Source organism: Ptychodera flava, chromosome 8 (genome assembly GCF_041260155.1).
Source record: "Ptychodera flava strain L36383 chromosome 8, AS_Pfla_20210202, whole genome shotgun sequence".
Lineage (NCBI taxonomy): Eukaryota > Metazoa > Hemichordata > Enteropneusta > Ptychoderidae > Ptychodera > Ptychodera flava.
In genome coordinates this window covers 30242055-30264062 of record NC_091935.1, presented here as the reverse complement: position 1 = coordinate 30264062, position 22008 = coordinate 30242055, and the positions used below count along the sequence as shown (strand labels likewise).

Here is a 22008-nt window from a genome sequence, read left to right as displayed (position 1 = left end):
TAAATGATTACGAACTTCCACCGGTCATTGTAATCACTACTTTTCAATCTAGAATTATAGTACATTGATATACTTGTAATTTGTTGTTCTCTATTTTATATTTTACATAATTTAAATCTATGGGAAATTTAAAGGACCCTTGAATAAACATGATTACCCTTACCACCATGTGGAATTGTATGGTATTACAAAGATATCTTGCTGAGTAATTATGAACATGGTAATATCAACAACAGGGCTGATATCTACTGATATCTATCTGAATTTAGATTGGTGATCTAAAAATTCTGATTGATGGTCTAACATTATCTCCTGAACAATGGTTTATGTCTTTATTGTTATAATACGGTAATTATGAATTTAGACAATTTAAATTGAAGTACACAGCACCAACTCGCCTTTTATACATCCATTAGTTGCAATTTTGCTTCACCAAAATTTTGGTGAAGAGTATCAAAGCTTAGATTTCAAAGCTTATATTTGAAAAAAGCTTGACCAAAATCAGTGATTACACTATCAGAATGTGTTAATTTAATCCAAGAGAGATTTAGATCATTGACTTTGATGACTGGATGTATTCTTGCTGGTTGGCGCAGTGTACAGTGTCTAACCAAAACTTCTAAATACGGCTACTGGTACAGTGGTAGATTTCACTGCTGGAGGGTACCAAGATAGCTTGTGAGGCTGTTGCTAACAAGATGAGTGTTGACTATGAACATGCTAAAATGAGTGAGTGAGTTATAAAATGGTCACGAAAGCAAAACGTTGGATATTGTATCTTCCAGCATCACCATGGAAGAACAATGCAACTAGTGATAGCATGCTCTGCTATACCTGTTTAATGTACAGGTACATATTGTACAAGGGATCCAAACGTCTTTCAACTTGTCATCAAAACAACACAAGTTAAACGCTAGTTTCCCATTCAACAACATACAAATGTTGTTAGTATAGGTGTCTGACAATTCTCATGCACACTGAATGTAGTGTTGATTGTTGTGGTCAAAACGACAAATTGTATATGATGCACAGACTTGACATCACAGTCTGCTTTAAGATATCATCTCTGCAATAAATCGTACAAAATGCATATTTTTCAGTGTTTCACAAAATATAACACCATCTTCACTTTCTTCAAACGAGAATTGCTATTACGTCCCACTGTTATAATGATGACAAGTGCAGTAGAGCCTCAAACCCTTGTACCTCACACATACCCACACACACACATACATGTATCATGCACTTACCAGATAGCATCTTATGCAGTCACTTGACTAATTAGTGTGCAAGCATTAATTGGAAAACAAGACAACAGATAAAAAAGAGACAACAGAGATGGTGGTGAAATACGAATACACTACAAAAAGTGCAGTTACAGAGGAAAAAAATACATCAATTCACAAAAGTGGAGAAAACATTGGTAAGAAAAAGATTTTTAAGAATTTTGTTTTTGTAACAATATACACATGGTTTTGGAAACTTTGGCTATGAGTTTTGGAAGTTTTGGAAAATCTAAAAATTTGAACTGCATTATGTCTAACACTGACAATTGGTGTTGGTTTTCTTTGTGGATCAATAAAAATTCTTGCTTTGAAATGTTAATCTAATCCCTCATTAAGTACTCAAGATCCTTTTCTTTGAGTGTCAATACAAAATTCGAATTTCTGTTTTCATTGAATAATGCTACCATTTAAGAATCTTTGGCGAGCAAAAAGAAAGGGCTCGCTTTCTTGTTCTTGTATCCTTCAACGCAACAATAGAAAGTATTTTTTCTCACAAAGAAATATTAAAACAAGATTTTTTTTTACAGGCACAAAATATGATCAAGTAGAGTGTACTATGTCCAGAAAATAGAAGGAATCAAGTTTGGAAGATTTAGATATTTGTTGATTCATATAATGTTTGCTGAAAAGGATTAAAACTCTTATTACTTTTATTTTAATGTTACAAGTCACGGGATAAAGGGTTGCATTGATACTATGGGGGAATGTATTTCATGCATGTACATTACTTGTAAAAATAAATTACTTCAGTTCGAAAAGCCTTGTGGCATATGAAATACGACATTTCATTCCATTTCTGAGGATAAAATCTAACAAGATCTGAAGACATATCATAAAGAAAATGGAGTGATAAATGCCTATGATGAAAATTGTGATGCATTTGTTGCTTTTTGATTGGTATGGGAAAATGAGTTACTTTAGTGGAAAATTGTCTGCAAAGCTGATGATTTTCAACAATTGTCAAATTTGCCATGATCCACATTATAAACTAAGCAAGCTAAAAAATGAACATTTTTTTTACATATAAAATCTGACCATTTGTTAGATAATTGTTAGTTTGCAGCTGTGCAACCATAGCAACAGGTGTTATTGTCATTGAAAGCCATACAAAGTGTATTCAAGAATAGCCTGTGAGGGCGCTTACCATTTCAGTCACTTTGTAGTTGGCAAACTGGTGTGCTTCAAACAGAATCTGTTGGAAAGAAATAACGTAAGTTTGTGTTTCCCATATTTTCAACCAAACTTAGTAATCAAATGACATTGCTGAAACCTAGAAAGAACTACATCATCTCACAAATATAGGAAGGTCAAGACAAGATTCTTTGGAAAAGATATCTTAAGGTTTACAATGGGAATAATATAATAATGTTGGACATTCATTCTTTGAAGTTCAATGATGAATATGGTCTAAAGATAGACCATTTGAACTACTGACTTTTATTTCTGTATTGTTTCTACTCCAGGAAGTAGACTGTGGCTTAAACTTTGCAAGTTTGCGCATGGTATGCAAACAATTTATAATTTTTTATTTCACAATAAGCACAAGTTGAAGGAAAGACACAAGATGGCATCACTATGGCATCAAAACTGCATATGTACTAGTACATAGATTCCCATCCATGGAAGACCAGTGTTAGGAACGAAAAGATGAAATTACAGAATCACATTTGTAAATACTACAGTAGACTTTCTTTACTTTCAGTGACTTCAAACAGGCAACACTATTATCTGCTTGCAGTTGTTAGCAGTTTCCATAACAATTCAAAATCAGTCTCATGAATTCTTAACTCACTCTTTCATCAGGATCACTGGGTGGTTGAGGGGTCTCCTGACTATCGTCCAGCACACCGGCGCCACCTTTGTCTTTTTCCTTGTCCTTCTTTCCAGCACGACTCTTGTTTCCTTTGTCTCCCTTACCAGCGGAAGCCTGAAGTGGAAAGAATCCCTCCGACGAGGTAGGGCGTCGAGGTACAAGTGGAATTCTGAAATGAAAGGGGAGTCAGGGGACGGGTAAATATTAGAGCGTGAGGGGAGATGTAGATAATACACTACCCTTTTTGACAATTTGTATTTCATACATATTGCAGGGCAGATGTACAAAGTCTTTTTCACCCTTTGAGTGCTAAAGTCAATTTTGTTGCCTTTACATAAAATATAAACCTGACAAATGTTTTTCAGCTCCAGAAAATATTTCTTAGATTTTTTTTTCAAAATTGTGATTTGAAGCAAATGAAAAATTATGTCAATTTGGTCCAAAATTATCAAAAAAGTTACAGAAAATTTTATAAAAATTGGTAAATGTTGCACTATAATTATGGAGGGAACATTACATCATCTCCAAGGGTTAAAGTTGAATTTATAGAGTACGAAAGAGAGATGTTACATTTAGAAATAAAGGGAAAATGTGGAAAAAGTGTCTGATGAAGGAGTCAAGTGGGGAATAATCATGGAATTAGATTGTAAACATTTCTCATATTAACAACCAACAGCAAAACACCAATTGGTAGGATGTTGCCATGACAGCAAGGCGTGACCCCGTACCTTGTTTCTTCTCATCCTCATGATCTTCATCATCTTCGTCTTTGCCTTTCTTGCCTTTAGCTGATGTCTGTGATGGTGTCTGTGGCAGGGCCGACTCACTGGTCACGCTCTTTGCCGCAGAGTCTGGTCTCTCGATGGCCGGCAACTCAATCAAAGGTATTCTGGTGTAGTCTTCATTCAGTTCATCCGGTATCTTACCTTCCATGCCGTTGTAGTAGTCCCGGAGCAGACGGAGTGTGTCTTGGTACCGGTCAATTTCACTCTTGTCGACGGAAATGAAAACTAAAGTCAATGTGTGTCATGAAATATGTCAAAAGTAACAGAATTTAAATGAAAATAATCAACTCATAAATACTGTAAATTGTTTTTTTGCTGGGTTTTGCGAACATGACACACTTGATGATATTTAAACATGTCTGTCAAAATTTCAAATCACTATATTTTACTGTGATGTCATAATTATTCAATAGCTGCAGAGCAGGCTGTAGAGCAATCAGGTTGTTGTTGATATACAAACCATTCCTGTAAAATAGGATGTAAAAGTGTCTTACAAGCCCAAGTTTTAAAACGTTAGACAAGCGTGAGTTTACCTGCATCAATGTAACATAATGGTTTGTTAGTAAGCCCATTCTATCCTCCAACCATCCTTCCTCCATCACCATCTTTCTCTCATTCTCTGCATCTTCTTTGCGGGTGTCACAGATGCTCCACAGTCTCTCTTGAAGATCCTGCAAAAAAAAACAATGACAACATTCAAACAAAATGTCTTGTATGAAACCTTTTCTGTTTGTTTTTAGTTCTCTGTTTTATTTTTTTCACAGATGATAGATCATTGTTTGGTAATCAGAGCAAGATGATCATACCAGTACCTATTCCTTTTCCAAAACAACAGACTTCTGATTTTATAGCATTGCATTTTCCTGAAATGATGGACAATACCTTTGAGCAATTTTGGCAGCAAAAGCTAAAACAAAACTGCTGATATTTCATTTGATTCTGCAAAATATGCTGGTACAAAATGATTTCTGATCTAATTGCTGAGTAAGAAATAACTGTCTATCCACCTGCCCAGGGCAGGTAAATGTTTCACTGGACAGATGAAATTTTACCGATGGACAGGTGGAAATACTTGTTAATTTTTTTTATTTGGCTGAAATCGGAGGCAAGATATATAGAATACAAAATAAAATCATCAAGGCAGCCACTATTTTGCTAGGGCAGGCCACTGTTCAAAGTTACCTGCCCAGATGTCTGGTTATTATTTTCCATAAATTTCCTTCTTCAATATTTGTTGCATTTTACAGGGCAAACTTTTTCAATGTGGTTCTCAATTTTATTTTACTCTATGCTATCAATACATCAGATTCTCACTTTACAAAGTCTTTGTCATACACTGAAGTTCTAATCATTTAGAAAAAATTGCTTTCTGTTTAATTGGGAAAATGCCCTTTGACGGGAAGTTTTTCCCAGTGGAAACTGATCCTAAATATTCATCAGATGAAAAATAATTCACTCTTTACATTGAAATTGCTCATTTACACCTATCATTGACGTCGACCCTGCAGCATAAATAAAACCAAATAAAATCTCACATCAATTCTCCTGTGCAACTCTGCCTTGGTCTCTTCATCATCTCGCATATCATCAGGAACATCGTTGTAATCCTTCTGCCACTGTGTTACAAATTCTTGCTTGGTGTCCGGTCTCTTCAGGTACTCCGCGAAGACTTTGCGGATCTTGTGGAAGTAGCGGTAGATGTTCTCGCGTTCGTCGCGAACTGCGCGGAACACGTGCTTGCTGCTGTTGATGTAGGAAGATTCCACAGTCTCCCAGTGGGGTGCCAGGATGTGAGCAAGTTCCTGAAGAGATAAAACCAGAAAAGAAATGCTTTAAAATTTAGAAATGTAGGATTCAACAACTGCAACAAAAAACATAACACTATAGGTACACTGCATACAAATAGGTTAGAGATCATAGAAGCTCTGACTCAGATTGGGCTGTTTCAGTTAATGCCACCACTCCCGCACATTTGCAGGATTTCCCCTTTTTCTTACCTCATTTGCATATTTTTGACACTGACATGTTCATTTGAACAACGTCACATCTCAACCTCTGGGTCTACCTGTACACCAAATACTGAGATGGTAGGTGCGGCGGTTTGGGAGCTTTTGCGTGTGACGGACATACATCCGCACATACACACATACATACATACATACATACATACACACAGACATACAGACGCCACCGACTCACTATATAAGCTCTATTTGGTATTTATATACATACCAAATACAAGCTAAAAACTACTTAGAGCACTCAGACAATTGACAGGATTTGGTATCACAATTTGTATTTACACAGAGTACGAAGATAATTTGGCATCACAATTTGTATTTGCGCAGAGTACAAAGATAATTTCACTAATGCAGCACTTACTGCAAACCAGTGCCTTCATTCAAATATGCAAGAAATGTATGATGGTTTACCAACTGAGTCTATGACACATCTGTAATGTCCAGTCAGTGTAACATAGAGGGCAACAATTATAAACCCCTCAGAGTGACCACTTTACTCACCGGATCAATAGCTTCATCCACGTACTCCCAATCCTCTGATCCCGGCTGTGGAGGTGGGGGACCAGGTGGTTCCTGGGGTTCCGGTTCTGGCTCCGGCTCTGGAGTCTTGGATTTCCTTCCCGACTTCCCTCTCTTCGGGGACTTGGATTTTTCTCTTTTGGGTGATCCTAAATTTTACAAACAGGGACAGGTCAAATCCAATACAGAGCACAGACTGTTTATGGTTTATGGTGATGTTAGCATCTGGGACTGGATGTGTTTGTTATATCTGGGGTTTTACTGATGCTCCTATGTGCACATAGGCATATTGTTATTTCTCTTTCGTCCTTTTTATGAGAAAAGAAGGAGATAGAATTTGAATTTGCTATGTGTTAGTGTTGCAAGGATGTACGCTGGTTAAATGCAGTTTTTATAGCTGCAATTAAGGCTTGCAAGAATGATCTTAGAACTGGATTTTTTTTAAAGCATCATGTTTTAGCGCTAGAGAGACGGATGAGGTGTGTACACGCAAATTTTAGAATTTGTGACAGGGTACAGTTAAACCCTCCTACTCCTTATGTTCAAAATGCAATCTTCCCCTGGCTTTTCAATGTTATTCCTGATCATGCCTGATCCCCAATGTGTGGGGGGGCCATGCACCCTCCCTGAACCGCAAATGGAACTTAATGAGTGAGGAGGGTTCACAGAGAGATGGATGAGCTAGGAGCAGCATAGCTTTGCATGTGGCAGCAACTTACGTGACTTCTTCCCTTTAGCTTTGTCTTTGCCCTTCTCTGTAGGAGTGCATGCAGGGGTTGGAGTCATGGTAAAAGAACAGGGTTAAAAATATACGTACCAGACGGGATGAACAAAGGGTAAACAATCCACACCATATTACGAGGATTAAGAATATTTAAGTTTGAAGAAAAATTAGCCCCACACCATGCGGAATAGAAAGGTTTTGTAGTGCTGATTCTAATAAGACTGCGCGGAGACAGCCTGGGTAGCTTGGCATGCACGTATAGATCTATACAGAATGTTAAAACCGCCATTGTAAAATGCAATGGAGCATAATGTACAACAAAATGTAAAGTACGTGTTTGAGCAATGGTGCAGTGTCAATGGAAGCAATTGTGATTGGTTTTAACTTACTGTGCAGTGTTTTAAAGGGAACGTTGGTCATGTGACCCTACACTGTATCTAAGGATTCACACTGTGTTAAAAGTGCACACAGAACACTGGTAAAAATTTAAATAACAGAGTACTCCGTTTTTGTGGTAGAGTACCCTGTGAAATGTAAGTGAGAGGGCACACCTGTTAAAGATCTGAAAAGCAATAGTGTTGTGAGTAAGGATGTACACAGAGTAGCAGGAATGCTTCCCCTTAATTACAACATATGCACTTCAAAAGTCCCTACAACGCGACAAGAGTAATCAAACGTAATAATGGATAGCAGTAAATTGTGTTGGTAATTTTTTTTTTTCAATTCATGGTCATGTTCATTGACAGGACAGAAAACTGAAAATTGTTTTCCAACTCTGCAAATACAGTAGAAACGAAAGAACATTGCTTTTCTGCTACTGTGACATTACTTACATACAACACCCACACACTGCAACCAACTATGGCACATTGCCTTTCCATTTTAAAATATTAGCAAATCTAATGGATAAATTTCTAAAATTAGTTTGGCAGCACTCCAAACAAGTATAGGAAGTGAATAGCCTACGCTCATTGGGATCTGAAGTAGGAGCAAAAATTGAAATACGGTACATGCCCCACTGCCCTCTAAACAGGCTAAACAATATAATATACCACATACAGTGGGGCCAACCCAAGTTTTATAGTGAAGTGTATCGCTCAGCACTACTGAGTTGACATGCTGCAACTAAAAACTATGTGTATCTTGTCGCTGTAATTAAGAACTTCGCAGAAGGCTGAAGCATGCATAATTATCATCATATGATTTGCAGTGCTGTGATGTTGGCACACTCCTTTTTAATTTGCATAACATTTTAAAAGGATGATGGGAAGATTAAGTGGACTTTGTAAAGCCATACAGTAGCACTCTCCAGGTAATCCAGGGTTCAGAATGAATAGCACAGTGTAAGGCACACATACATGGATCTCAGCAAGCAAGGATTTGGTGATGTAGTGATTATGACGGACTGATTTTTTTCTTAAAAATGATACAAACTTTTCTGATACCATAAGGATTTCATACTTATCCTTTCTCAGATTTTGATCACGTGTGAAAATTTAGCTGATACACCTTGATTACTGCAAAACTAGAAATTTTGCGCAATCAACAGAATTCCACGTATTGAGCAAAGGGTCGGCAATAGTCCAAGTATAGCTAAGTTTCTATACACATGGTTGGAAAATAATCCCTTACCCTTTCTATCACCAGATGGAGATCTCTTGGGGCTGCCACCACGCTTGGGACTTGCACTACCGCTGCGTTTTCCTTTACCACTACCCTTTGGTGACCCTTCCCTCTTTGGTGAGCCCCCTCTCTTGGGAGAACCTCCTCTTTTCGGAGAGCCACCTCTCTTTGGTGATCCACCTCTCTTGGGAGATCCTGTAGAAAAAAAGTGGTTGACATTTGAGTTCCAGTATGAATGAAAAACAAAAAATGTATGATTGAAATGCCAGATTTTATTTTGTTGTGAAAGCTGTTTACCATTTCAATGATTATTTTCTACAGAGTCATACATTTGTTGTAACAGGAGATCCTTTTACTATTAATGAATACTTGGTAGTAAAACATGGTATTGTGAATAAATGCACTATGTGTACACAACTATTTGCACCTAGCACAGAATGGTTTCAATAAGGTTACTATATATGTGCCATCTGGATGGAGTTCAGACTAAGGTTAGGGATAGGGTAAGGTTAAGTGTCCAGTGGGTAAATGGCCAATGGGTGACTGCCCTGGAACATCTGCACAAGTCTCTGAACAAGGTAACCATGAACATTACTGGTAGGATCATCTGGTACAGGAAAACAAGATGTACATTCCTACCTCCTCTGGAGCCTTTCTTAGAGCTTGGTCTGTCTACACTGGCCTGTAAAATATCACAAGAAAAAGGCATTTCATATTATAGATTGTATGATATTAAAATAGTAAGATAGGCAGTATAATTGTCTCCTCCATGTGTATCATTGTCTCCTCCATGTTCAGTGTCTATATAGGATGGCATTGATCAATTCTAGCATATCACTGACCGGTGATCTCTCATCTTGCATAAGTGGATGAGTATAACAACCTCTGCATAGTTTATTAACATAAACAATTTACCACTTGATTTACTTCGGGTTGTATGATGTAGAGTTTATACAAACCTACATGAATCACAAAATACCCATTTCATTAAATTATTAGATCACAAAGTTTTGTGGAATTTTACTGAAATATGGTAATCTAAAGGACATGGAAACTGTATCCAAATGTCTTTTCATGGAGTCACTCATTGCAGCAATGCTCTATTCTTTGACAAGTACATTATCCAATAAATGATATGTATACATTAAATATTTACTTTCATTGGTTGAAAATTCTAATTTGCTTATTACGATGGCCTCACCTGTACATCCGATGCCTGTGCTGCCAGAGAGTCCTGCCCGTCTGTTGGTTGTTCTGATGATGTGACAGCAGTGCTAGCTCTCTCAGCCTCTGCCTTGGCTGCTGCCTCAGCTTCAGCTTTCTTCCTTTCCTCTTCCTCCTTGGCCGCCTCCCTCTGTCAAATCCATCACATTGAATATTACATATAGACATATTACATCTGATAAATCCCAGTAATACATGGCTGAGTAATTGTATAACATGTTGTAATGTCTTTAGTTTCATATCTTGGATGTGAAAGCTAGCTCAAATTGCAGTTTTCTGCCTACTGCCACAAAGATTTTACCACACACACTTTGGGTACTCAGTGATAAAGGATGGCAGGTTAAGCTAGGGCACAGTTCACTGTGGATAAGGGTTTAGTTTCACACTTAGTACACCTAATGCTGAGTTCCAATACTACAACATGAAAAGACTGCATTTTTTCCCTCTGGTGAAAAAAGATAGGGACACAGTAATGATAGCTCTGAAGCCAATTTGATGTGAAACGGACTCAAGGTATTTCATACAACAGACATTAGTTGGTGACTGTGTCAAAGAAGTTTCACGACGTTCCTAAAGCGAATTCAAGGAATTGAACAAGTAACTGGATTTTTTCATCTATCATGTTGATGAAGATGAAATAAATGTATAAGTAAGTGTCACAGGATAACAAAACAAACACAAGTAAATACCCTGGCAAAGAAGTCATCTAGAGCAAAGACTGCATTCTCAAAGACTTGTTCTCTCTCTTTGTTTGCATCTATCTTGGTCAGAATACCAAAGTTGTTGAACCACTTCTCAAGTTTCTTCCAAGAGTCTAAAAATCCTGTGATTCTGTGTGAAAAAAAGAAAAAATTTGAAATTGTCATGATATCCAAAGTATGAGTGTTCTGATCAACTGAAATACCTGCATTCTCTGGTTTTACATAGCAACCACTACCTTGGAATTACGATAGCTTTTCTTGCAACAAATTGAATAAAGGTGTATGGATTTGTTGAAAATTGTGTCACTTTACTTTCGCGAAACATAAACCAACACAATGAGTGGCAAAGAAATCATATGAATATGTACAGAACAATATATGCCATGGTTCTCCACAAGAGCATTTTGTGGGGTAGGCCAGCCCTCTGTTTTGGGAGCAATGTATTCATATGTATATACTTATACAATATAATATTATTTTACAACAAAATAATATGCAAATTATGCATTGTTATGTAAATTGCAAGATATTTTTTTCCAAGTTGTGGAGAACACTTTACTCAAACTGTGAACACATGAAATAGAAGCAAAGAATTCAATATAAACAGTGTCCTAACCTGTGTTGCACTTGTTCCTGGTCATGGGCTTCATCCTTCACTGGTACAACTTTCTCCTGTTTGCCGATACCCGTCATACTGCCCTCTGGTGGTGGACGGTACTCTTGTTGATACTCTTCTTCACCTTGAACAGCGCCTTTTGTGATGGACAGAAAAAAATGGTAATTTAAGTGACAAATTATTACTTGATGTTCACTGTCACACAAAATTATCTTTACAATATTATAACATACTGCTTGTGTTCAATGCAAGCGTGGAGTTATGATAGACAATACTTGACAATTGTATTGGAGACACTCCAAACTGTTGAGACTTCCACAGATAGCTTTCACAGTGGACACAGTCACACACAGCATACTGCAGTACACTAATTTCCTTTGATCTCCTTATCCACAGTGTATGGTTCCAACCACACTTTTTTAAACAATTAGGTTATTATCAAACTGAATCTGTGTTAGGGTTAGAGTTGAGATACTCAAGTGATTGCTACTTTTCATGCCTATCCCTGCATTGAACTAGAAAAATTAAAATTAATTTTTGTTTTCCAAAACTACATGATTTTATTATCCCTTACATCTCTTACCGTACACAGTTTTTGAAATTATAAAAATTGATGGCACTTCTGAATTGTAGCTATATCTTTTCAAACTGTTGTGTGTCAAATTTTAAAGAAAAGTGTAAGTGCTACAATTGTGATTATGCAAACAGCAAAACTGGTTTTCAAAGTATCATTTTGAAATTGATCAGTATCAAATACATGCAACGAACATGTCTTGGTACTTGGTCTCAGTTCTAATTGAAACAGAAATATCCAAAGAGTGTACATGTGATTGATTACTTAATATGTCCTTCAATCATAATCTGTAGATCTTTAATAGGACGCTGATTGAAGAAAATCAAAATGTCACATTTCAGACAAGAGCTGTGATTGACAACACATTTTTTGCTTGCCATAACAGGACACACACACTCTGGAATAAGTGCAGCACAGATGGCCAGCAAGATGCCTGATATGAGCTTACCTTCAGATGCAGACATGCAAATAATTTAGAAATGAGACTATTGGAAAAGAGACACATTTTTAACAGAAAACAAATATGAAAGGAACAATACAATGAAGAATGATACATTGAGTACAAAGACATCAATGAATAAAGAGAAGCTATGAAATTAACATTATGTCACATTCATGACTAAAAGTATGAAATTGACTTTAACCTTACATTTATACATTAATATATAACAGGTTTGTACAGTTATCACTTGACACACAACGTGTTAAAAGATTAAAGGGGAAATTTACCCAGACTTTCTTAGGTAATCAGGTCTTTCTTTAGTGAAAAATAAACAAAATAGCGTTGGTTTCAGTCACTTTCACTTGCGCGTATTAGCGCAGTGGCCACAAACTGAACGCACGGAAACCGGAAGTGACGTATCAAACTTGCTAGTCACAGCGGGTTCAAAGCGAGGTCACTACCAAGCTCTTCTACACCAAGTGGAGTACGCGTACGCGGTACGCAAACCTCAGCGCTCGACTAAAAATCATAATGGCGAAGATAATCGGTAATAACTTCAAACCTGAACGAGCAGTCGATGATCCAAGACTCACATCGTCAGAAAGTTACAGCGACTCGAGTTCGGGAAGTGAATATTCTAGCTCCGATGACGAAGTTCAAATTACTCTCGGCGATCAATCATGCCTGTCATTGTCAACCCAATCGCTGTGAAATCATGCCAACACCGAAGTAATGCCAATGCTCTAAAGACATCGACATGAATTCTAAAAGTGCAAGCATTTTTAATGTGTTACTGAACACCCTGATGTAGCCATGATCAGTCTAGAACCGGCACTCCTGTCTACAGCGTTCCGTTTCTAGTGCCTGAGCGTACGTACGGTCCCCCTATGTACAAGCAAAGCACTTGGGCCTGGATATGCCCCGGGCAGTTTTCTTTTAGGCTTGTAGTTCAGTAGTTGGACTTGCAACTTTCGAATTCGCTAAAAGCAGCCCTTCTCAAAGTGGTATTCGCAGAAAGCGTTATTTCTGCTCGACTTGAAAATCGACACCGAGTGCTTGGCCCCTATATTCTGTAGCCATTCTATACACTGTAGGCTAAGTGGAAAAGCTTACACTTGCCTACGTCGACTGCTTCAATGACCAAGTTTACGACGTCACTTCCGGTATTTTAGTACACCGCTGTTTGTTAGCCAGTGAGTGAAAGTGAATAAAATCGACTCGAAAGCCTTTCAATGACCATATAGGTTTAATATAACAAAATTAATTTTCAGGGTAAATTTCCCCTTTAAGTCCACATATTGTTTGAGTTGTCCAAGTTACCAATTGAAAGTAATTGTGTTAAACCATTGGCAAATGGCTGATAGGAATTAGAAGATAGAGGTGAAGGTATCTCAGTAGATTCTCCATGCAAAGATTGATGGATAGGTTTTTTGGAATAACATGCAAAAGAGTGTGACCTCTGAACAAATGATGAAATGCAAATTGACCAGTTTGGACATTCCAAATTAAAGTTAAGAAATTTTGCCATTTCAAATGCTTTGATGCAGGGTTAGCAGAAATAATTATAAATAGGGTTACATAGAATGCCACATTAGATTGTATTTTTGGTTTGTCAGGGGGGGGGGGGGATATTACAGCGGAGCAAAATGGTGCAGGCAAAGTCACATGTGAGACGAATATGGCCACAGAGTGACAGAATGTCACCCGATGGCTTGATAACTTACATGTTCTACCAGAAGCCCTTCTCAGTGCTATCTCGTCTTCAATGTCGAACAGAACGACAACGTCAATAGCACTGGAAGGTGGTGGGGGTTCCTTGGGTGGCTGAGGGTCCTGGGCCAGCCGGCTCTTCTTGTTCTGTGACCTGGACGGCCTTGCATTGGCGTCGTAGCCACTGAGAGCTTTCTCCAATAGCTTAGCTTGAGCGATGGTTGATGGGAAACCATCAGCAATCCATCCAGTTCCTTCAGGGACTCGCCTGAGGAGTAACCAGCAAATATCGTATCCATTAATCAAAACGAGATGGCATATTAAAGTTTGGTGTTGTTTGTATAAGAACACAAAAGACATCAATTCATCAATGCCATCAATGATTGGCAATTTCCTTTCACTAACAGATGAGCATCCCAACAAACACTTTGATACAACCTGTCTTTCTTGTTTTCATGTAAATTCTTACATACAATTACAATCAGTAATGTGACAAAGTATTGCCCAATATGATTCACGAACTAATAATTATTATTAGGTAAGTGACAGCCACTTAAAATTGTTCTTGGTCCTTCCCTAAGAATTTTTGGATCCTATTGTATTCTAACTGAGGGTGTCTGATTTAAGTCTGATGATAAAGGTGAAAAATGAGTCAATTAAAGGCTGTCTTAATATGCTAAGGCACTGGTTTTCTTTAAGAATAAATACATGTTAGTATATAGGTGTTTTACAGATATTGCTATGACTTGCATATGTGAAATGTGAGATGTGTGTAGAACTGAGCACATCCACCCTTTGTAGCTGCAGCTTTGTGAGATTATGTCTGATATTTTGCGAAAGCAGAGAGCATATTTGGGGTATGTATATATATCTCATGAATTCAATGCAAATTCATAAACTTTTAGCCAGTATGAGTTTTTTCAATTTAGGAAAACATTGATAGAGTGATACATAAAATGTATGTTCACAGCATTTAACACTACAATCGTTACTTTTGAATTTGGCGGAGAGCTTTTCCAAGTATTTAAGTTTAAGAAAGGTGTAGTGCTTGATTAACAATCGGATCATTGCACACTAGTGCTGACAATGTCTGAAAAAAGCTGTGAAATGAATGCATTTCTCTTCAGGACCTTAAACATGCCATTCTGTGACCCTTATCTGGAATATCCAGTATGTGAGAAATGATAAACTTTCAAAAGTCAGCAATTCAATAATGGCCGTACTTGAGCACTAGCAAGAGTAGTCTGATGATTGTAATTATTCCACTCACCTGATGGCCTCAACCATGATCTCAATGAGTAGCTCATCTTTGATAGGCTGTCCCTTGCGAAGGAATGTGGTGGCTTTTTTCCCTAGCTTAGCTCTAGGAGTAAGCTGTATAGAAGGAATTCAACACAGAGAATCACAGTTATCTCCAAGCTAGGTCACCTTATACTGTGTGAAAACATTTATTTTATTGTCTACAGTCTGAATCTAATATCCTCAACGTGAATAATTGCCGATATTTTTTACTTCCACACTTGAACACACAACGACGTCTGCCACAGAGAAAACATACATACTCAGTACTAGTAAATTGGGAGACCTGGCTGCTGAGTATGTGTAGAGATGCATACCTCTGGTTTTGGAGCTGTTTTCTTTTTTGGTGTCTTCTTTCCAGACTTTGCTTGTGATCCAGCTGTCTGAGGAAGACTCTCACTCTCCTTGACCTCCACTGGCGTCGTTCCTTCTGCAGTGTCCGGCTTCTTCTCCGGATCCGTCTTCTCCTTGTCTGCTTCTTAAAGGAGAATCAAACAAAATGTTAACAGGGAGTTGACAGTGCAAAGGGTCCTACCTCCACACTGATATGCATGGATACTATAGCAAGTGATGATTTTAATTGAAGTTTTAGTTCTACCTACAACTCATACTTGTGGTGCAACTTCCCAACTTTTGATTGTAATGATACAAAATCAACACAACTTCAAAAGTGGAGACAAATTGACCAACTAGAGTCAACTTTTCACCTTCAAGCTTACTATGTAGCAAAAGGTAAAATGTGTTATCTGCTTCATGAGGTATCAGCTTCCACATTCAAACATATCAACTTCTACCCGACAAAAAATAAACAATCCAATTTTGATGATTGCGTTTTTTCTCGAAGAAAGCCTTTTTATGAATTGAAACAAGAGAGAAACAATGCTGTATACGTTGCTGATACTGGACAAGATTGTTGAAGGAACAGCATGGCAGAAATTTCATTACATTCTCTACTGTCTGCATGCCAACTTTAACCTGTTCACCCCCATTCCCTGTAGACGGGTCCACACTCACTATTGATAACAACCGGGTTTGGACCAAACCATTGTGGGGAAAGGGTTCAAGACTGCATGATAACTTTATGTTTTTTCTTCATTTCTGGTTATGGCATAGTTATTTGAATTTTCTACTGATACAGAGAATAACTACTGTAAGTTACACCTACAAATTAGACGGATAGACTAAAAGGAATATTCACTTACATAACATACAATATTCTACTTAAAAATTTCATAGAAGAGTTATAACTGAAGGTTTCTAAAGTCATTTACTGATCATTGCTATTGGAAGGGGTGGTTAAAGGAGATCTACTGCGTTGTATATTTCAAATCTATCTACATGTGAACTACATTGCTACTTGGAGATCTCTCACAATTTAATGAGATTTTAAAAGTATTCTCCATTATGACTATATTAATATCAACTATCAATTAATTTAAAAATGTAAAATTGTTGACTGAGATTCAGAATTTTTGATAATGGACCTCTGCTGATTGCAAGCGCAACTTTTTTCTACAGAAACTTCTCTGGCTTGCACCAGAATGCCATATTTATTACAGAGCTTGCTGGAGCATTTTTAGCTTTGGAATGAATAGAGCATTACTTGAAAACAAAATTAATCTGTGGAAAATGTTGAAACTTGTACTGTACTTTAAACATGTTTGATTCATAAACTTTTCAGATACAATTGGGATACGGGTAAGGTATTGCAGAATAAAAAGCAGCTCAAGTTCTGCACACACCAGTTTTATGCAGCCATCTCCTGCTTTGACAAAGATGGAGGTCTGTATTTTGTATGTTATTTGTGCAATTAGATCATGATTTCTTCCACACACCTTGGCATCCCCACCTGATAGTGCTGGCATTACTATCATGTAGGGGCACCCACCAGCAAGCTCTGTGTACGCAAGTTTCCCAGCTGTGAGCCTTTGGGTGTATTTTGTTCTTTGTTAGCACAATAATATTTTTTACATTTTACATTGCAAATTACCCACCTTGCTGCTACAGTAGTCTGAATTTTGTACTTGCACTGAAAAGCGCAGTGCAAAGTTTGCAGAATTTTGAGAGTTTGGGAAATTTGCAGCGTTTTTTTTTTTCAGAGATTGGTGAACGTTGCATTGGATTCACATTAGCATGCAAAGCACTCATTAAAACATGCTGTTGGCAACATAAACAAAATCTCATGACATCTAAAAAATGTTACCAATACCATAGTAATACATTGTACAAAAAATACTTTGTGGAAATAATATGCAAATAAGCAACAGTACTAAGTGTAACATGGAGCACTGCAATTAGCATAGTAATAGCAAGCTTATACCATTCAATGGTGTTACAGCCGCAAAATATTAAACATATTTTAAGTTTGGTAAGCCAACTAGCAAACTGACTAGGGACAGCAAACAGTATATATTCCAGTTATTTTACAGAGCTGTGAAAAGCCAGCAATTTGATCTACAGCCTGCAGACAGCACTGTGCGTATGGCATGCCTATACGTGGGTGACATGTTAGTCTACCTTTTTCTCTAGCCTCACTGGCTTTCTCTTCCAGTTTGTTACTATCTTCCATTGGCGTGACTTGGCCTTGGTCCGGCAACTGCTGTGCCTCAGCAATGTTAGGTGTAGGGGGAATTACATTGACTAGAGAGAGAACAACCACCGTTGAAAAAAACACACGGAAAGGAACCAAACAGTCAAACAATAACAAGACATGGATAAAGGAGAGATGGAGAGAGAGATAGGGAGAGAAAATGATGGAAGAAATGAATAAATGTCAGTTAGAGAATTTGATGAAATGATGAATTCAGTTATCATGATGTTTAAGGATAATTATTACACGGTGCTAGAGTTAGTATGACTGTGTATAATTATATGATCACAGTTAGTGGAAGATAACACCATTTACAATTATATAACCCATGGTAATTGTTACTTCCAAGCCCACAAACAAAACACAAATTAAGTACAAAACGCAAAACAAAATGTGAAAGCACAGTGATGGTGGCGTTACAGACCAAGTTCTATCTTGCAAAACTTGTCAACTTAGTTAATGCATGTCTTTAAAAGCAAATAAACACAAAACTTTTTGTAGAATCTTGATTTTCAAGAAAATGGGAAAGGTGTCTTGTTTAATAAAGTATTGGGACAGTGTCCTACTTTATGTCTACAATCAACTACTAGTATATCTACAATGAATGATGGGAGTGTTTAATGATGCTGTCATCCATGAAATCCCTAGGTGGAAGTTATTGAACAAGGCATGAAATGCTTTCTAGGTCATACATATGCTTGCAGGTATTCCCATTAGAAATAGAGGACGGGTCAAAGGTGAATGTGATGGGAACATTGTTGTCTAATGTGTGCATTGGATGTGATTTTAAGATTTGATTATACCCATAGTTTTCATGACTGATGGAAATAGATGAACTAATGGTAAAGGTCATAGGTCAATTGATATTCAGGTCAGCCTTACATTTGAAATAAGAGTAAACTTGGAAAGGAAAACAAGTTGGAAAAAAAACCAAAAAATGAGGAAAATTGAAATGAAATGAAACAAATAATAGCAGGTAGAAATAGTACAAATCAACAAGATCATAACATAAACAGATACACAGTGTACTGAACAAAAATAATATGCAAAATAAAAACAAATCAACGCAATGTACAAATGGCAACACAACACAAACAACAAATCAGGCATTAAAGAGTAACTGAGCGAAACACAGTTTACAATTCTACAAAGAGATAAAAGATAGGGCTGTTTGACTTTTTTCATCTGACCGGACAACAAACGCTTTATTTCTGATTTCATTATCCTCGCTTTCAAGGGTATGAGTCAAAAATGCCTTGTATTGTTATATAAAGAACCCCTTTTATTTAGATTTCAAAGTTCTCACTGGTTCCTAGCACAATGATCACTGACTGTCAATTCATACAAAGAGCAAGAGGCCTGATTTACACATTTTAATCGGCATGTGACACTTATGGAAATTCACATGACATGAATTGGTCAACCTGTGTCTAAGAAGTGATTAGCTGTAACTCAGGCTTCATTATATACTTTGCAGAGTCAGCAAATCGTATTGAGGTATACTAACTATTACACAATTACGGTACAAAATATGAGAGAACATTACGAAATATAGCAAACATAGATTGAAGGCTGATTTTAGGCTTGTAACTGTATGAAACATCAAATTTCTTCATGTATACCAACCCTATTTCAGGGTTGAGTAGTGGATATATCTTTGAAAAGCTTTAAACACCACTAACAGACCAATGCAACTGATCAATGTCAATGGCAACAGATGGACAAATACATCTCAGTTGATGTAAACATCAAATAAATTAACTCCCCTGGTATGAATTTACCCAATGTTATTCAAATGAAAACACATCGTTTAAATAAAATTGTTGTATTATTGCAACAAGCTTTCTTTGTAATTCATGTTGTTTCTGAGAGAGAACAATACATATATTTCAAGCACAGATTTCCTCAAACGGATGATTATGAGTGACTTTAACTAAACTGCACACTTGCTGAGTAATTTCTTTAACATCTGATATCATGAAAATGTTTTGTACGGAAAGGGAAGAGTGCTATCAGAACATTTCTCAGTTGTAAGTTTCACTTGTAAGCTCAGAGCAAACACCAAGAGAAGGATCACTCCATCATCCTTGGAGTAAAGTCAAGGGTCAAGGGGTAAAGTTCAAATCTCAATACACTCTGCACAAGTTGCAAGTAATATGTACCCCGGTACTTACTCTCCTGTGATGAAACAACTTCAACAGCTTGTCCCTCTGCACTCGTCACTCCAGCAACCTCAACTCCAGCTTCGTCTACATCCGGCTGCTGCTATGGCAACAGACAACAATGAATACACGTACATCTTTATACAGCTCATTACTTTGACAATTATGAGTTCAGGAGGTAACAAGGCTTGATTCATAAATATCATAACCAATGTGTGGGAATTATGTGTACTTGCCACAAGTGGTCATTGACCAAATATGGACAAAGGAGGGTCACTTGTCTGCAGCATAGCTATCAACAGTTTTGAAATAGCATACCAGATTACATTGGAAACAGCAAAAATACATGAGACTAGTGCCTGCGGACAACAAAGAGCAAAAGCATCATGGAGCTTGAAGGGCAGAGTTATTTTTACGTTTGAGACAATTGTGTTGTACAGATGATGATATGTTTCATTTCTTAAATTTCCATTTTGAACTCTGACCCCTAAACCCATGACCTATATCATCACATGGAGATTTCATCCCCTACAGGATACAAAGGGTCACGATGAAACTCAAGTTTACATTCATTGCTTTAACCAGTTTTGTTCAGTTCACCTCGAGATACATTGATATCCGACTGCAGAAAAGTGTGTTATGATTCTCTCAGCACAAAGAATTTAATTATCATTTTTGATCTTTCCATCATACTTACAGCAGTTGGATCAGGAAGTTCCAAGACTTCACCATTTTTAAAAGCATCAACAGCCTCTGCTACCAGTTTATCAATGTTCAAAGCTGTAATGCGACGCTCTGTGTTGAAAATGAACAATAATATGAAAATGTAAACTTGTTGTGAGTGATGCAGAATTAAAACAAACCGATTTATGGACATATACATGTATTAAACTAACAAATCTATTGCTGCAATGGGTTTGGTCAATGCAGGAAGGCTTACTCACCTTGTAGCATTCGTTGCAGAGCTGTTGTCTTCCCACTGAAAAGTTTTCCTAGAAAGCAGGCTTTGATTGGGAAAGGTGGAAATTCTGGTGCTTCAGGAGGTGGCTACATAGAGGAAATAAACATCATATGTGATTTTCATACATTGACTTTACAATAAAGTGTGCATGATAAATTACTGCATATATATTCGGCTGTAAATACCGGTAGTTTGCTTGATAACACTGTACTTGCAAAATTATGACATGTTGATACTCAAGATGTAGACAATCATCATAATTTTAATACATTGTACATGATTTGTGTACACTTTTAACTTCAGGTATGTTTTTATAAGTTTGAGTGTAGTTTCCTCTGGTAAGCCATGTACAGAATATGGTAATAGGATCAGCAATCACTGCTGTTTGTGAAGGATGAAATATTTTCACTTCTACCGACAAGATACAAAGTGTCAATTTAGGCAGAATGCGCATGAGCAAGTTTTTCTGACATTCAACTTTTTACAGGTTTCTAGCTTGTTGTGGACTTATCATAAAGCCTATGGAGTAATATAGAGCTCTCTTGCCATCTTGTTTTTGTGAAAATCAAATATCAAATTTTTTCCCATAGAATTGACACAGGGTGCAGTGATCAATTTGAATTTACACTTTAGGTAAATGAGGTAATTTGTTTCTCTAATCCCAAACTTGCATGGTTACACCTGATTCTTGTTTTTGACAGAGAATTAATGGCTCAGAGAGCATGAAAATGTTCACTAAAATATGACAAATGGTTGGTGTACTCACTGATGGAGGATGCACAATGTCAAATAATCTTTTGATGATATGACCCAGGATGGCGTTGTTTTTAGGAGGACCTTTGACCTCGCCATCTTCAGGAGGTTGCCACTCTCCAACCATATTCTGTAAAGATGAAAAAAAAGCAAACATGTTACCATGGTAATATAATAATCATTCCGTTCGGACATGACATACCAA

The 22008-nt window shown here is 37.2% G+C and overlaps 1 protein-coding gene across 8 annotated transcripts in view; it reads right to left on the bottom strand.

The window, feature by feature from the left end:
- LOC139139023 (sperm flagellar protein 2-like) overlaps window positions 1-22008 on the bottom strand; it is a 36674-nt gene that overhangs the window by 7304 nt on the left and 7362 nt on the right. For 2 of the 8 annotated variants that reach the window (XM_070707713.1, XM_070707718.1), the window contains exons 12-32: window positions 21817-21933; window positions 21034-21136; window positions 20787-20884; window positions 20102-20192; window positions 17855-17977; window positions 15655-15815; window positions 15309-15412; window positions 14053-14306; window positions 11313-11448; window positions 10685-10826; window positions 9973-10125; window positions 9411-9453; window positions 8781-8966; window positions 7144-7179; window positions 6407-6573; window positions 5420-5686; window positions 4418-4555; window positions 3829-4089; window positions 3079-3270; window positions 2431-2478; window positions 1251-1277 (exon numbers count right to left, since the gene is read on the bottom strand). In XM_070707713.1, the coding sequence (XP_070563814.1) occupies window positions 1251-1277; window positions 2431-2478; window positions 3079-3270; window positions 3829-4089; window positions 4418-4555; window positions 5420-5686; window positions 6407-6573; window positions 7144-7179; window positions 8781-8966; window positions 9411-9453; window positions 9973-10125; window positions 10685-10826; window positions 11313-11448; window positions 14053-14306; window positions 15309-15412; window positions 15655-15815; window positions 17855-17977; window positions 20102-20192; window positions 20787-20884; window positions 21034-21136; window positions 21817-21933 (2847 nt within the window). The remainder of the gene's footprint in view (window positions 1-1250; window positions 1278-2430; window positions 2479-3078; window positions 3271-3828; window positions 4090-4417; window positions 4556-5419; window positions 5687-6406; window positions 6574-7143; window positions 7180-8780; window positions 8967-9410; window positions 9454-9972; window positions 10126-10684; window positions 10827-11312; window positions 11449-14052; window positions 14307-15308; window positions 15413-15654; window positions 15816-17854; window positions 17978-20101; window positions 20193-20786; window positions 20885-21033; window positions 21137-21816; window positions 21934-22008) is intronic. The other 6 variants (XM_070707714.1, XM_070707720.1, XM_070707715.1 and 3 more) reach the window with 6 other exon arrangements.